This window comes from Coptis chinensis, chromosome 6, assembly GCF_015680905.1.
Source record: "Coptis chinensis isolate HL-2020 chromosome 6, ASM1568090v1, whole genome shotgun sequence".
NCBI lineage: Eukaryota > Viridiplantae > Streptophyta > Magnoliopsida > Ranunculales > Ranunculaceae > Coptis > Coptis chinensis.
In genome coordinates this window covers 92,848,933-92,865,142 of record NC_141461.1, presented here as the reverse complement: position 1 = coordinate 92,865,142, position 16,210 = coordinate 92,848,933, and the positions used below count along the sequence as shown (strand labels likewise).

The 16,210-nt window shown below is 36.0% G+C and overlaps 2 protein-coding genes across 4 annotated transcripts; one reads left to right on the top strand and one right to left on the bottom strand.

Annotated features, from left to right (window-relative positions):
- The first annotated feature begins 78 nt into the window (after window positions 1-78).
- Window positions 79-2,689, top strand: LOC147495510 (NADPH HC-toxin reductase 1-like). 2 transcript variants are annotated; one of them, XM_086564155.1, is made up of 5 exons: window positions 79-251; window positions 395-615; window positions 968-1,180; window positions 1,419-1,801; window positions 2,318-2,689. In XM_086564155.1, the coding sequence occupies exons 1-5, from the start codon at window positions 98-100 to the stop codon at window positions 2,454-2,456; spliced, it is 1,110 nt and encodes a 369-aa protein (XP_086420281.1). In that variant the 5' UTR covers window positions 79-97; the 3' UTR covers window positions 2,457-2,689. The 2 variants fall into 2 exon arrangements, with proteins under 2 accessions (XP_086420281.1, XP_086420282.1); XM_086564156.1 differs by having other exon boundaries at window positions 83-251; window positions 446-615.
- Window positions 2,690-3,058: 369 nt separating this feature from the next.
- Window positions 3,059-9,516, bottom strand: LOC147495509 (nucleolar complex-associated protein 2-like). 2 transcript variants are annotated; one of them, XR_015197534.1, is made up of 12 exons: window positions 9,358-9,516; window positions 9,157-9,263; window positions 8,992-9,072; window positions 8,414-8,920; window positions 7,453-7,755; window positions 5,051-5,380; window positions 4,735-4,941; window positions 4,563-4,649; window positions 3,927-4,021; window positions 3,721-3,852; window positions 3,249-3,618; window positions 3,059-3,150 (listed from the first exon to the last, which is right to left on the bottom strand). XR_015197534.1 is itself a non-coding variant. In XM_086564153.1 (11 exons), exons 1-11 carry the CDS (start codon window positions 9,389-9,391, stop codon window positions 3,357-3,359), a joined length of 2,145 nt encoding a protein of 714 aa, XP_086420279.1. In that variant the 5' UTR covers window positions 9,392-9,516; the 3' UTR covers window positions 3,059-3,356. The 2 variants fall into 2 exon arrangements, 1 of the variants encoding a protein (XP_086420279.1); XM_086564153.1 differs by having other exon boundaries at window positions 3,059-3,618.
- Between the last annotated feature and the right edge of the window lie 6,694 nt (window positions 9,517-16,210).

Here is a 16,210-nt window from a genome sequence, read left to right as displayed (position 1 = left end):
TGGGTCTGATAGCTAATAAGTCGGACGACTGAAGATTACGTTTCATTATAAGTGGTTCTCATTATTCAATATATATATACAGTATAAAACCATTTCAATGGACAGGAACAGCAGCAACTTCAGAATGGAGATAGAAAAGAACACCAAAGTGAAGGTCTGTGTTACAGGTGGTGCCGGATTTATAGCTTCCTGGCTTGTTATGAAGCTCTTGGCCAAAGGGTACATCGTCCATGCTACCCTCAGAAATCTAGGTACTAGCTACGTAATTATAAGTTGTTTATCTCGAACGTACAGTTCATTTTTCCAACTAACAAGATTTCCTAACCTTGACATAAAAGCATAGTGATTCAAGTAAATGTCTCATGTGGTGTCACTTTTCCCTAGCAACGAACAGAGTTTAATTCGCTGTCAGATAGGATCAAAGCACTATGTTTCTTTGTTACAGATGATTTATCAAAGGTTGGCCTTCTTAAAGGACTTCCAAATGCAGAAGAAAGATTAAAGTTGTTTAAGGCTGACATATATGAACCTGATTCATTTCAATCGGCAATTGAGGGCTGTGAATATGTGTTTCATGCTGCTACACCCATGCAACATAACAGCGAAAGCACTGTGGTAGGTTTTTTTAATCCTTGTGTTTAACTGACAGTGTACAGGATACACTGAATACATTCAACCAAAATCACAATAGCCTGAACCGTTTGATATGATCTAGTTGTTGGCACAACACCTGCATAACTAAGCTTCAATTTCGTAGCGGAGATTCTTGTATGATTTTTAAAAACTCTCGTGTTTGATATGTTTAATGTTCAATGATGAATTTCTTAATTTTGCTCGTCGTATACAACACGAACATGAAAATTTTCTCATGCATGCAACTTCTCCACGTAGTCTACAAAAATTTTCCTTTTCTATCAAGTACCAGATAATTCTTTAGTCGCCTATTAAAAGTATTCATTGTAAACAGTTCAAAGACACTACTGAAGCAGCCATAGCTGGGGTCAAGAGTATATTAGGATCCTGTATAAAATCAGGAACAATTAAACGACTCGTCTACACTGCCAGTGTGGTGTCCGTATCACCAATGAAAGAGGATGGAACTGGTTATAATGGCTTCATTGACGAATTCTGCTGGACACCTGTAGATCACTCAATTGTCTACGGCGACAAATTCTTTTCAGTAAGTACTTCTTAACGTACTGGACATATTCAGCTATACCTTGTCCGAGGCCTGTTATTAAGTTTGGTTGAAGTAGAAACTTCAAAATGATTTCACAACATACATGATCATTCTCCTGAGAAATACAAAAGTCGTATTTTTTTTTCTGTTAGTTTTTGAAAATTACAATTTGCATGTGTTATAGAATAGTAGGAAGCCTGTTTTAAGCATTCTGTACTTGTGGCGTTGATGTTTGCAGGATTATACAACTTCAAAAACACTAGCAGAGAAGGAGGTGTTGAGGTTTAACGACAAGGAGAAGTTTGGTTTGGATGTGGTAACTCTTGCCTGTGGTTTAGTAGTAGGAGATACAGTTCTTCCGCACCTTGGACAATCCCAAGAAGCGATTCTATCACCGGTTCTAAACAATACCGCGCATTTCAACCACTTGAAACTTTTACAAGAAATGTTAGGTTCAATACCTTTACTTCATATAGATGATGTCTGTGATGCTCATATCTTCTGCATCGAGAAACCATTAATGAACGGCAGATTCATATGTGCAAATGATTACCCAACTTTGGGGCAGGTCACAGATTACTATCGACAAAATTACCCGGATCTTACGGTTACAACAGAAGGGTAAGAAATTGTCTCGGATTAATGAAAAGTTTTATTTCGGTATATGGTGTGAATTACAAGAATGAACTTTTAAGCTCAGTAGTGTAACCTGTGAAGTACATGCACTGGTTAGCACTTAATCGTTGCTGCCACAACGAATTGAGCATTTTCAAAAAACAAAATTGGGTACTTTGTTCGCTCTATATATTCCTAATTGGCTTACTGAGTCTACATACATTCAAGTCTAGTCAAGTTAAGCACCAGTTCATACTGTTTCTGTGCTCTAAATCAACCCACAAGTTCTCTAGTCTGTCAGTCTGAAAGATTTATGGGAAGATTTATTGTGTGCTAACAAAAGTATCAGTCTTTTTAAGTTGCATACATGGTGAAGTCACTTCATTCAACTTTCTGTTAGACTATTTCCTTTAGAGGACTACTCTATGGACTATTTCCTTTATAGACTATTTTATCCATTTAACAGCAGTTTTATTCCTGATGCAATCTACTCTGTTTCTCTGGTTTGAAATTTTATTTCAGAGTGAGAGAAGAACAGGACATGAGAGTAAGAGGTGGATCTACAAAGCTAACAGATCTAGGTTTTCAGTATAAATATGATATACAGAAAATGTTAGATGACAATGTCAAATGTGCGAGAAAGCTGGGTGCACTTCATTAGTCTTCTCTCAAACTACACGACGCTCATGCATATCGAGATGTTACTTTATTGTTCTTTGTGGGTAAAATAAGGTGAAGGTTGGCTTGGATGTTGTAACTCTTGATTGTGGCCTAGTGGTTAAAGATATACACTTTCCTACCTCGCATTGAGCAATTATTACTACTCTTGAGCAACTCTCCCTTGCAGTTTATGCCAGAACTCTTGAGCAATTATTAGAACTCTGATTTTTCTTTTTTTGCTGGGCTACTAGAACTCTGAATTACTCTTACTATGAGTCAAAGAAAGCACTTATTCCTAATTCTATGTAATCTGTCGCTGACTCCAGAATTGTCGAAGAATAAGACGGGAGTCAAAAGGTGGCTCTACAAAGCTGTAGATTTAGGATATCAGTACAAATATGATATGAAGATGACATTAGATGACAACGTGAATTACACCAGAAAGCTTGGTGCACTTCTATAGCATATCGTGTGCTCACAGACTGCCATTTCAGAGAGACTGTGCCATTTCAGAGACACTGCTGGATTTAAATTAGAAAAGGGCAACAAGTACTTGGCACTTGCAGAAAATGATATATAAAGTTATTTGATCCACAGATTATGTGTGTTCCATTCCAGTGATTTGGATTTAAAGTCCTTTCCGCACGAATCAAAGAATTTGGCATATTACAAAGAACAATCCCTGTCATCTTTGTCTGCCAACAAAGAAAAACAACTACAGTCAAAACTGATAACCGTACAACAGTAAATTACAAACTTGGAAGTTTAAATACACCTCACACTGAGCTCTTACATGCAGCACACTAGCCTCCTGTACAACTACCTCAGCACAAGAACAAAACAATTCTCTTGTATGAATGCGCAACCTAGTACCATTAGCTACTCATTTGGCTCGTTGACATCAGGTTTTCTTCCTCTTTGGCTTCCTGGTATGGAATTTTCCTTTCTTCGAAGTTTCTCTAGATGGTTTCCGTTTCTTGCTCACCTGCTTTGGAGGAGCTGATTTTGCTTTATCCTCCATATCCAAAGAGGAGGTGTCACTCACTGATTCCTCTTCATCCGAACTTAGGATCAGTTCCTCCACAATATCCTCATTGTGAGCTACCACATCCTGCTGTTCCTTTTGCTTCTTCTTAACCTTCTTCTCTTTTGGTTTTTCAGTCCTAGGACACAAAACATTTAGATAGTTCAGTCCTAACTATGGTAGACATACAGCTTAATATCTAATACGACACATAAGCACTATGCTAATACCAACATCTCACCTGGAATCTTTTCCTGGTAACCAGGATGAATTAAAGACAGTGGCACCTTCTTCCATAGCTCTGCTATCATCTTCTTCATCATTATCTGATATTTTACTTCCAAACACAGATGATCGAGCTCCAACAACAACACTGAATACAAGAAGAGTGTCAGCATTCTAAACAAAATATAAATGTTAAATCCACCAAACGACAATGATACAGACCTGGACTCCACCATTGAATCATTTCTTTGTTGGGCCCTTTGGTGAAGACTAACAAGATATTGAGAAATTGGGCTACTCCTCGACTTCTTCTCATCCTATAATGACAGATTAGGTTGGTAAGTTCAATAGGAAAAACAAAAGAAAACAAATTGGATTGCAATCTTTAATCAATTAGATGGCATTTTTATTCCTATCCAAGGATGCTTTGCAGATGACATATATCAGACAACATTCCAGCTGTTTTAAATTTTTTAAGGAAATTAGCACTCACCTTGAGACTCGAGAGTAACCCACGTGAAGGCCCAAAGATACAGTCCTTTTGTTAATCAAATTTAATAATGCCACTATTTGTTTCTAAGGCTTTTATATTCATTTGGTAGAACTGCGTTCTCTCTGCCAGGATCTTCCCCCTATGTTCAATTTGTAGAAGTAACTCAAGTGACCTCCCACATCACAATTTAGCCAAATCTTACGACATAGAATGAAGGTTGGGAACACATATTTCTGCCCCATGAAAAATATGTCCGCATAGTGTAAAGGACGCAGAGTGAATTGCAGAAGACATGATTGTATTGCATTAAACCATTGAGTACACTATTATCAAGAAAAGGGATAGAATTTCCAGTATAAACAAACCTCTAGAAACGATGAAGCTGCAGTATCATTAGGCAAAAATGTAACAGTTGCACGTTTCGCGTTTGTAAACTCGGCATTGACCTCAATCTGTACCAGGAACCTTTTTATCACTAAAAAAATATATAAACCAACAAAATCTCACTATATTGAAAGACATCGGGCTAGAAATCACCTGGTGAATGAGTTGCTTTATTTCACGCAGGAACCTTTCAACCTTGGTAGATTTGTAGAAGCATCGCAGTCGTACTAAAGGAATAAAAGCCATCTCAAAGAATGCTACGGAATAGCTCCATTGAACTAAATGTTCAGCAAGCTCCTCAACCACGGAAAACACGCATGCCTCTTGAAATGCTCTAGTCTTCAAAGTTGGTTTGCTTACCTGGAAAAGCATAGCCGAAAGCCCATGAAAAACAATGGATTAAACAAGCCATGAATAATAAATTTCGACCCATTTAGCTCGAACAAACAGCAACAAGGGAGAACTATACTTTCAATGTTGTACGTAAATCTACGGCTTTGCCCACACCACCAGTTGGTTTTTTATTTAGTTCTTTCATCTCCAGCATATCAAGCAGCAACAATGAGACGGGGATAAAAGTATCCGTGGCAGCAGCAATGCGGTTAAGCATTCTAACACATCTCAACCTGAGTGGGAAGTACTTTGCAGTTGGAACCAAACGGGCCGCCCCAGAAATTATTTGAGTCAATGGATATGCCAAGGGGCGGAAATCAGCTACAGAACTATAGGCACAGATAGCTGCAGTCCAGAGCTCGAGGCAATTCATGAACTTCCATTCATAAACCTTTCTAAATGCTTCCTGAAAACAAGTATGCAGTGCAACAAAAAATAGATTAATCATGGATCTGGGATTTCTAAAGAAGTTACAAATTGAAGATGATGGATAAAAAACATGGATAGATACATACAGCACTGTCATTACGATGTAACAAAAATCTTGATATAAGATGCAGAGTAAAGGAACACAATATCACCAAGACCCCAGAGCCCCAGTAGAAAGGTTCCATAATGGTAGAAATTATCTTGCCCTAGTTATGGGTGATACAAATGCTCTAGTCCCTCAGTGTATGCTTTATAAGAATGACAGTTCTGATGAAACTAAAGAAGAGGTATCTTTTTGCTTGAAGAGAAGCACTGAGAGTTAAGAATTTGATCAGCAAATCATCCTTTTACTTTTGCTTTACTCATCTATACTTATCTTTTCTGTCATGGTTACAGTGTTCAACCAAGATGACACTGTCGAAAACTGAATATATTTCTTCCAAAACAAAACAAGAAAGCCCCTGAAAAGCTAATAATGAAACATGGCCTTTCAGCATACTGCAGGACTTGTAAAACTTTAACTGATTCATTATATTCCTGTCATTGTCCAATTGAATAAACCAGGGATTCCATCGCTTCAATCAAGCCCAACTCTTACATCACTAGATTTGTAATCAACCTACGGCTTTCAATTAAACAATTAGAGTCATGTCATTGCCACTTAAACGTTATAACCACGTGTTAACTGAAAAGTCTGAAATATTTATTCTTCCTCTTATTTCAAGAAGAGGAAAAATCCAGGAATCCCAGGACCCAGGATGTGTCTGCTAATTTACTTTGGTAGATGATAAGCATTGGAAGATCTAACGGATAAATAAATTAATAGTATGGAATTGTAGTAAAGAAAGAGAGAAATATCCGGATATTTCTCACAAGTCAAAGCAACTTCGCGCATAGGAATCAGTACACATTTCACACCAATTGACTCCCTATTACATATCCGTGGGTATGTTCAATTCTTAGTCATTACTTAAAAGTATTTTCTGACTAATTATTCTTGGTTATTAAAAAGAAGGTTAAGAACGAAAACGGTCCATCTGAAGAGTAGTAACATGACATAAGACCCCTAGTTAAAGACCGTAGGATATCGTAATTAAGCTAGGTTACATGGACACGCCATATTTTGAAAAAAATCTGTGTCGGATACGTATCCACGTGTCCGTGTCCGTATCCGTGTTGGACACACACGGACACATATTGTATTTAATTTACCTCGAATTTCTGATTTACCATCTAATCTAATAAATTTATAATTATTAAAAAATTAATTAATTATTCCTATCCGTGTCCCCGTATCGATCTTCAACTGCTCGCCGTATCCGTGTCGGACACCGACACGCGTGCCCGTGTCAATGTAACCTAGTAATTAAGGCATCATGTAATTGCTATTCTTTAGCATTAATTTTATATTGTAATGTCTAAGGCTAAGTGGAGCAATAGTAGGCTTGATCAGAACTAGCATCAGTTGAGAGTAGTCACGTACTTCTAAAAAGACCTTGGTCTAGGTTCTGCATTCATTTCGGGCAGAACAAAAAAATGAGCATTTCATATTTTTCTTTCCGATCTTAATACTATTTGTATGCATCATAAAGATATTTATAGTTTCCTTTAGCAGAAGGCAAAAAGGATTACCCACGAAAAAAGTACAACTGTACAAGTGCCATCTTAATGGTACATCTGTCAGCCATGATTTACTGCGTGCCACACTAACTACCAAGGGATTCCTATGCTAGCGGTCCTAAGTTTTTCTTGAGTTCATGCACATTCCTTTCACCACATTGTTGCTAGTTTGGAGATCAGTTTCAACTTTTTGGGTGTTACTCATTATTGAAGAATGTAGGTGTATTGTTGACTGAAGCTTGTTTTTTCTCTTTTTATCTTGTACGTGTAGGTTATCTCAACCTACTTATGCTTGTTCATCTTAATTAATAGAAGCTTCCATCTTAAACGATCAAATTAAAGTCAACGATTACATTACTTAAAATACAATGATTAAGTACAAGGTTTAAGCAAGTCAGACCAGAACAAAAAAGAACCATGGTGAATTACCTTAGTCTTATTATTAAGTGCCTCCCGCAGAATCATTGCCAACTGTCTAATGAAAACAAAGGCATGTTGGTAAGCAGTTGGTAGGTCCACCCCATAAAGTTCCACGACACAGTTTCCAAGAAATTGGATGTGCTGAAGTTTTGAAGCATTTACAAAAGGACAATTCATAACATATGCCTTATAAATACCCTTAAAGCACTCATCCACACAATCAGATCCAATCCGAATGCACAAATCCCTTAGAAATAGAAAGGAGGCAACTGGAAGAGCACCGCCTCCTGTGCCCCAAAAGTGAAGAGAGACCTGCAAAATTAAATAAAACATTTTACCTCTGAAATGCAGTTACAAGTTAAGGCCATATTTGAAACTACTAGATTCACAGTATTTCTTTATTTTGACTCGATTTTTATCAATAAAAGTATCATTGAATCGAAATACTATGGTAAAGCTGCCTCATAGTGAGATCCTGAAGGGGGATATAGTCAAATGTTTTAAAAGATGCTGCATTGAACCTTCACACAATAACCTCTAACACTCATAAATCAACATAATTTGGTACTTAGAAAAGGCTTCTAGCAACAAAAGGGAAAAAAAACAAAAAATTGACCAACAAATAAAAGCATCAATCATCTCAATATCAAATTCATAACGACTTTTCTGCTGGACGATGAGAAAGAAAAACAACCACTGCCAGATTTCAAATACAATATGAACAGATTATGATTACAATAGATGAATCCTCAATAGCATTCGTCAATTAAATGAAAAAGATAAATAATAATAATTATGAAGAAGAAGATGAAGAAGAAGCTGCATATATTTTTAATTATTTCGAATTAACAAATTAGAGTTAAATTTGTTAGATCCACAGTCATCAAGCTCAACCCACATAAAATCCAGTAACCACTAAGGCAAGTAGGCACAAAGCTGAAATAGAACTGAAATGTATTTTCTGGCATACCTTAACATACTTCCTCAAGAGGCTTGGAAATGCAGCCAAAAATAAGGCCGAGAATCTGAGGCGCCTTAAAGTGAATGAGATCATCTGTGTGTCGGTCATTTGGTTTAGGACGTGGAGAGCATTTCCAAGATACGATTTCACTAGATGGTTATAATTCTTCCACAGTTTTGTGCTCATAAGTTTTATTATAGTTTCTTTCTTTCCTCCAGCTGTGGGTAATTTTAGCAACTCTCGAAGAATACTGTCCATTTCAGTAAGGACAACCAACATTACTTTATTAAAGACACTGCTAGACATGGTACTAAACTTCAATGAAGACTCATCTTCACGGTCATCACCATAGTGGCAAGCAGTACGGAAAGCCCGCAAAAGAGAACGGACCGCACTCAACTTGGCACTTTCTAGAATTTCTTTACGCCAAGAATCAACCATTGCAGCTGTAATAACATTCTTTGATGGCTTTTGTGTCTCCTCTTGAACAGTTTCATTATCTTTCGTGTCATTATCCTACACATATATGCAATATTAGACTAGGCATCATAACTAATATATACATTAGTGTATACAGCAGCACTCACATCAATGTCGTCGTCATCATCTTCATCGAATTCTAGAAGGTCCTTGTCATGCTCTTTCAAAAACTCATAAAACTCAGGGTCCTGTCCATGTCAAAACATGAAGAAAAAAAAATTAAAAACTCATAATTTTTATGTTAATAAAAAGGGGTGGGGGGAAATTATTACTTTTTCTTGAAGCCTTTGCAATTGCTGTACGTGTCCTTTGGCATTAACGATTTGTTGTTTTCCATTTTCTTCTTCTTCTTTAAGTAGTCCTTCATCACTGTTATTATCTGAAACCATAAAACAGCCCAATCAATCACAGTAAAAAAAAAAAGGTAAAAAATGTAACAAGAATAGATTTGTTAATGAAGAGGGGCATAGTACTAGTTCGTTTGTTTCTTTTTTTGTGAGATTCCATTGGTAAAAATGATCAAGGGAAAAGTGATAAACCCTAGAAGAGAAGAGAACGAAACTCAATAGGGTTTTGACTTTTCAACGTTTTGTGTGCTGGTCAAATGAATTTTGACTCTCTTGGGCCGGGCTGCAGTTTTGCTACTTTCTGGATGATCGTATATGGAGGACCATTAGACCTTTGATTTCACCGGGGTCCAAAGTGAAAACAAAACCCGACTGTACAAAATAAGTTAGGCGTTCCGATTCTATTTATTTATTGTCAATATATAAACATATATTACAGAAAAATTGTTTTTGAAATTATTTTGATAATCTATTTCATGATAAATTATCTATTATGAGTCCCATAATCAATTTTGGATATATAAAAAAATATTGTTTAGTAATTTTTTTAAAAAACTATTATCTCAAAATGAAATAATCCATGAGAACTTAAACAAAAAAAAAATGAGTTTAAAGAATGAGAAACAAAAATTGTGGAGTTTTCCCCATTCTTTTTAGTTTTTGGTAATTTTCATTTTCATTTTTTGTCTGGTCACTAGATCAAAAATTGATTTGTGTTTGGTTGTTTGGTATCAATTATTTGTGTTAGATTTGGTTTTAAACACATAATTATTTGGCCCTTTTGGTTTTAATAAACATGTTTAACTGTTTTTTAGAAAAAAATATTCTTTTTCTAAAAAATAATTCTTATGTTATAATTAAACTGATTTAGAGAGAACACCATACTAACTTAACATATATTGAATCATTGAGAGAATGAGATAGAGATAATTCTTATTCATTGAGGTAAATATGAATGGGAGGATACCTTTATATACAACTAGGTAACCTCCTTTCTAAGATAAAAGATTAACATGATAAAACAGTAAGATAGATGATGATCAGGATAAACATCAAGATAGAAGATTATCAGGATAAATACCAAGATAGAGGATTATCAGGATAACACATATCAATGGTGAGCATCCATATAAGCCCACAGATTTCATAACACTCCCCCTTGGATGTCCACCATTCTTGTGGAAATTATGGTGGATGCATCTTTTGTAGCGTTCTTCTAGATGCTCTATAACTATCCAATGACAGTTGTCTCATTAAAACCTTACTAAAAAAACCCATTGGGAAAAAACCAAAGCGAAGGAAAAATAGTACAACATTACTCAGAATCATTGTGACTTGCTTAATACTGCCTCATTAAAACCTTTACTAGGAAAACCCTGTGGGATAAAACCTAGATAAAGGAAAATAGTACAGTGCATATGTCCTGGGACACATACTTCAGGATGCTCCCCCTGTTCTATTACTCTCCATGATAAAGACAAGTCTTTATATGTCTTGGTGGTGCTTGGTGGTGAACTCTGCGCATGCCGATCCCATATACAAGCTTTTGAAATGTATGCTTCGGTAGTGATTTAGTGAAGAGATCAGTAAGGTTATCACTAGAACGAACTTGCTCGACCTTAATCTGCTTCTTCTTCTGAAGCTGATGAGTGCAAAAAAATTTTGGCGCAATGTGTTTTGTCTTGTCTTCTTTTCTAAATCTTTATTGAATCTGGGCTATACAAGCTACATTATCCTCATAAATAATGTTGAGAACACCTGTTATAGAAGGTAATTGACAAGAACTACGAATATGCCTAATTAATAACCTTAACCATACACATTCACGACTAGCTTCATGAAGAGCTAAAATTTCAGAGTGGTTAGAGGAAGTTGCCACTAAAGTTTGTTTAGTGCAATGCCAACAAATGGCAGCATTACCACTAAGAAATGCATACTTGTTTGGGAGTGACCCTTCTGATGGTCAGATAGATAACCAAAGACTGCATAGCCAACTAGATCATAGTCATTAGTGGAACCATAAGAATAAAATAGTTTCATACAAGTTATTCCATACAAATATCTCGACATAATTCTAGTGTCTAAGTGTATGTGCACAATTATATCTTGATAAGAAACTAATAATAGAAAATGCAATGTATGATCTTGTGCACGTATTGTGCTAGATATATAAATGCACCAATTACACAAGTATGGTACTTTAGGACCCAATACTTTTTTTCATTTTCTTCTTTGGGGCTTATATGGGTCTTTTCTCAGATTCAAAGGACTGGGCGACCATTGGGGTATTTAATGGATGTGCCTTGTCCATATAAAAATGTTTCAAAACATTATTGGTGTAATTAGTCTGGTGGACTAATACACCACTAGAACTTCTCTTGATCTGCAAGCCGAGACAAAGTCTTGTTTCCCCAAGGTCTTTCATCTCAAATTCCTTCTTTAGGTATTGAGCAGTTATCTCGAGCTCTTCCGGAGTTCCAATCAAATTTATGTCATCCACATAAACGGCTAGTATTGCAAATCCATTTAATGATTTCTTTAGGAAGACACATGGGCCAATTTCATTATTTGCATACCATTCCTTAGACAAATATTCACTAAGACGATTATACCACAATCTTCCGGATTGTTTCAAACCATACAATGAACGTCTTAGTTTAATTGAGTCACGCACTCCTTGATTTTGCTTCAGGCAAACCAAATCCTCCGGGATTTTCATGTAAATATATTTGTCTATGTCCCTATACAAGTAGGCAAATACTACATCCATGAGTCTCATATCTAAGCTTTTGGAAATAGCTAAACTTATTAGATATCCGAAAAAGTTGTGTGTCCATAAGAGAGAGTATGTTTCTTCATAATCAATCCCAGGTTTCTGCAGAAAACCTTGTGCCACAAAGCGTGCCTTATATCAAGGAATTTCATTTTTCTCATTTCGTTTCCAAACAAACACTCATTTGTAACCTACAGGGTTAACACCTTATGGGGTTTGTACTATAGGTCCAAATACACCACGTTTATTGAGAGACTCTAATTCTACTTTGATAGCAACTTCCCATTTTGGTCAATCAGATCTTTGTCGACATTTTTTTATACTACGTGGTTCAGTATTGCCCTTGGATATTTTAGTAGCTACTGTATATGTAAATACGTCATCGATGGTCATATCCTTTCTGGCCCACACTTCTCCCGAATACGCATAGAATATTGAGATCTCATCATTTTCTGGTACCAGTTTCTCTTCAGGGGTTTCCATAGTTAATTCGTTCATAACCTCTTCCGGGGTTTTAGAGGAAATGGGTGTTTCATGCATAACCTCTTCTGGAGTGTTGTGCACAACTTCTTCTAGAGTATTTTTGGGGCATAATTTTTCAGTGGACCTCCTCTTCCGGGGAACCGAGTCTTTGGAGCATATAGGTCTGCCACGCTTCTGGCATGCAACAGATTCATTTGCAGCTATATTCAAATTTTGTCCAACGGGGACATTAATTTTAGCAGGTGTATTTATAGCTGGAACATGTGACCTAGTCACTTTTTCTGCATCATTGAATGCATCAGGCAATTTATTTGCAATTTCTTGTAGATGTAATATTCTCCTAACCTCATATTCACACTGAGGAGTTTTGGGATTTAGATGAGACAGAGTGGGAATATTCCACTTCAATTCCCGTCGTTCTTCTGGAACGGGTTGTCCTACTAGGACAAGGCGTTCTTCAAGAACTTTATTATCTCCCCCTAACAGCGGGAATAATGTCTCATCAAAATTGACAATTATGTAATATAGACTGTCTAAGTGAGTTTCTTGCTCCCAACGTTAGATATGATACAATATGTCTTTCTCATTTATGGGTATAGTCTACCGGACATATATCCATAATACTTTTCTCAATTTATATATCCATACATTTTAACATAAAGCAAAATAAATTTGTAAAGATTGATACTAGCACAAGTATATTAAGAAAAATAAAACTTTAGATTCATAATAAAGAAATTCAAAATATTAACGACAATCCTGGCCTATACTATCCATGAAGAAAACACAATATTAACGGTAAACGTTCTATGAACTGGTAATAAAAATATAATTAACTAAATAAATCATTCCAAGGATGAAAGTTTGCTCATCAAACTTTCCCATTGCATTTGGTAGTATGACCATCTTCGGTGATCATACCTATCCTTCGAGGGGATTTCCAAAGACCTCTTTGGGTCTTCCTCTCTGTTAGGTACTCATTCTTTAAGTCGTCATGAATATGATGACGTAGGAATATGAGAGTTGTGGCCTTTAACATACATGATTTTAGAACTTCAAGTTCTTGAAAACAAAATAGCTATAAAAACGAATTGTGCCTACATAAATGGGTAATGGGCCAAAACCGGACCAGTCCTTATGGGTTGGATCGACCTGACCAAGTCGATATAGTCAACCAGACAATCTTGGAACTTCAAGTTCCTAAAAATTGAATCTTTGGAACTTTAGGTTCTTTAAAAAAATAGATCTTGGAACTTCAGGTTCCTAAAAATTTGACTTTAAAACTTCTGGTTCCTAAAAATTAGATCTTGAAACGTCAGGTTTCTAAAAATAATAGATCTTAGAACTTCAAGTTCCTAAAAAATATATATATTTTGGAACTTCGGGTTCCTAACAATTTAATTCTTGGAACTTCAGGTTCCTAAAAAAAATCGATCGTGGAACTTCGGGTTCTAAATTTATCGTAGAACTTTAGGGTCTACATCATTGTTCAATAGTATACATAAAAAAAAAAAAAAAAAAAAAAAAAAAAAAATGAAAAGAAAAAAATTTCCTTAAATTAAAAACCCTAACATGTAACTCTATGTTTTAATTCATCTCACAATATAAAATAAAGAATTGCATAGATTTGGTAAGGAATACAATACCTATCCGATTGAAAAATCAGATTACCACGTTTCGCTATTCGACGAGAAATTAGTCCATAAAGAACTGTAAAATTGAATCAGCTCTGGATGAATTAGGCTCCAAGCCATACACCGTTGGAAACATCTCTGAGTTAGCTTTCTAATGCAATAAACGGATTGCAAAACCGATCACCGAGTAGAAAGTTACAACTGTTTTCGTCAGAAGTGTCTTTCTATTCCGAATTTTAAACTTTTTTTTTTTTGAACCTCGAGCTCAGACGTTGCTCACATGCAGGTGAAACCAATTGAGAGAGTTATAAAATAAATAATCATGTCATCAAATAAAATATATAGATTCTAACATGAGACTCGCAAATGCAATTAGGAAGGAGCCAGGTCAAACCGCTATAACACTTAGGCAAAATAACAAAAAAATATAGCAACAAAATAACACCAAAGAAGAGGTTAATAATGCACCTCGGTGATTTTAGACAATGACGCTGCTTCTCAAAGTAGGATTGGGAGGTCACATTTTTCCAGGCTTAAAAAATTAAAGTTTTCACTTAAGGCCTTAAGGGTGACTGGGCAAGTAAGCGGTGATGGTGAAGATAAATCGAGAACTACTAACCTAGCACCCTTCCATATACAAAAAAAAAAATAAGAAGCCTTGTTTGTCTGTTTCTACTTACGCAATTATTATTCACAGCTTACGACTAGCGATACCGCTAATTGCCAGCACACCTCTACTGAAGTTTAAAGCTCTCATAAAAGAGACAATCTAAATGGCTAAACAGTAGAGGATGAAATGGGTCACCATGAATTTAAGGAGGTTTATTTCTTCGTGTCAAGGTATGAGATATGTTGAAACTTAGACCACTTCCAAGTGCAGCACAATGTTCCACCTAAAGAAAACAAACATCTTTAGATTATGGCAACACATAACATCCACCACTTTAGTTTAGTGCTCCAGTAAGCGATTATCAAATGGCTTCATAGTAGCGGATGACATGGGCCACATCTTGAACCAAGGCGTTGATTTCTTTAACTAAAAGCATGTCCGCTAAGAGCAACCAATATCCAAAAAGTCCGGTTGTAGAATCTAGCGGAGGGTCTCAACTTCATGTTGGAGATGTAACCAGAATTACTGTGGGAAGGCCCAGTCAGAAGAGACATACCATTAATCCATTAATCGTAAGTAAATCACATACCTTTAATCCAAAGTTAGAGACTATCGTACTGATAGTGTGTTAGAATTAAACCGATTTGGAGAGAACACTATACTAACTTAACATGTATTATCATTGAGAGAATGAGATAGAGATAATTTTTATTCATTGAGGTAAATCTGAATGGGAGGAGGTTATCTTTATATACAACTAGCTAACCTACTTTCTACGATAAAAGATTAACATGATAAACAGTAAGATAGATGATGATCAGGATAAACACCAAGATAGAAGATTATTAGGATAAATACCAAGATAGAGAATTATCAGGATAATGGTGGACATCCATATAAGATTTCATAACATCTTAAGATTTTTTTTTTTTTTTTTTAAACAATGAGATCCAAACACCCTTTTATTCCATGCTTATTCCTATTTATTGATGATAGTTGATTTGTATAATGTATGTGCCCGTGTGTATATCAAGATCAACGTAAGTAGGAACTAGGAAATTATTCTCGAACAAAAAACGTAGGGAACTAGTAATTTAGAAAACTAGAAATAGTAGGGTCGGAAAAATAGATAGTTTTGAAGTGTGGAAAGAGTCAAAAAAAAAAAAAAAAAAAAAACTAGTGACAGTGTATTTTAAGCGGCTAAAATGCTTCAACGTAGGTGTCAACAAAACAAAGCCCTGAAGGCTCCAGAAGCCAAATTCCCAACAAGAACCACCCACGTGTCACCAACACCATTCACTCAAAATCTCTAAACCGTTCTCAAGCCTCCACGTAAGGTAAAGCAAGCAAACATTCTCTACTCCTGTTCTAAGCCACCACATCCCAACTCGTCAGTCACACATAAAGACAACGTGTGAAATTCCTCACCTTTGATATTTCAGATCAAGTTCTCTCATCCGTCCGATTATTATAGAAAGC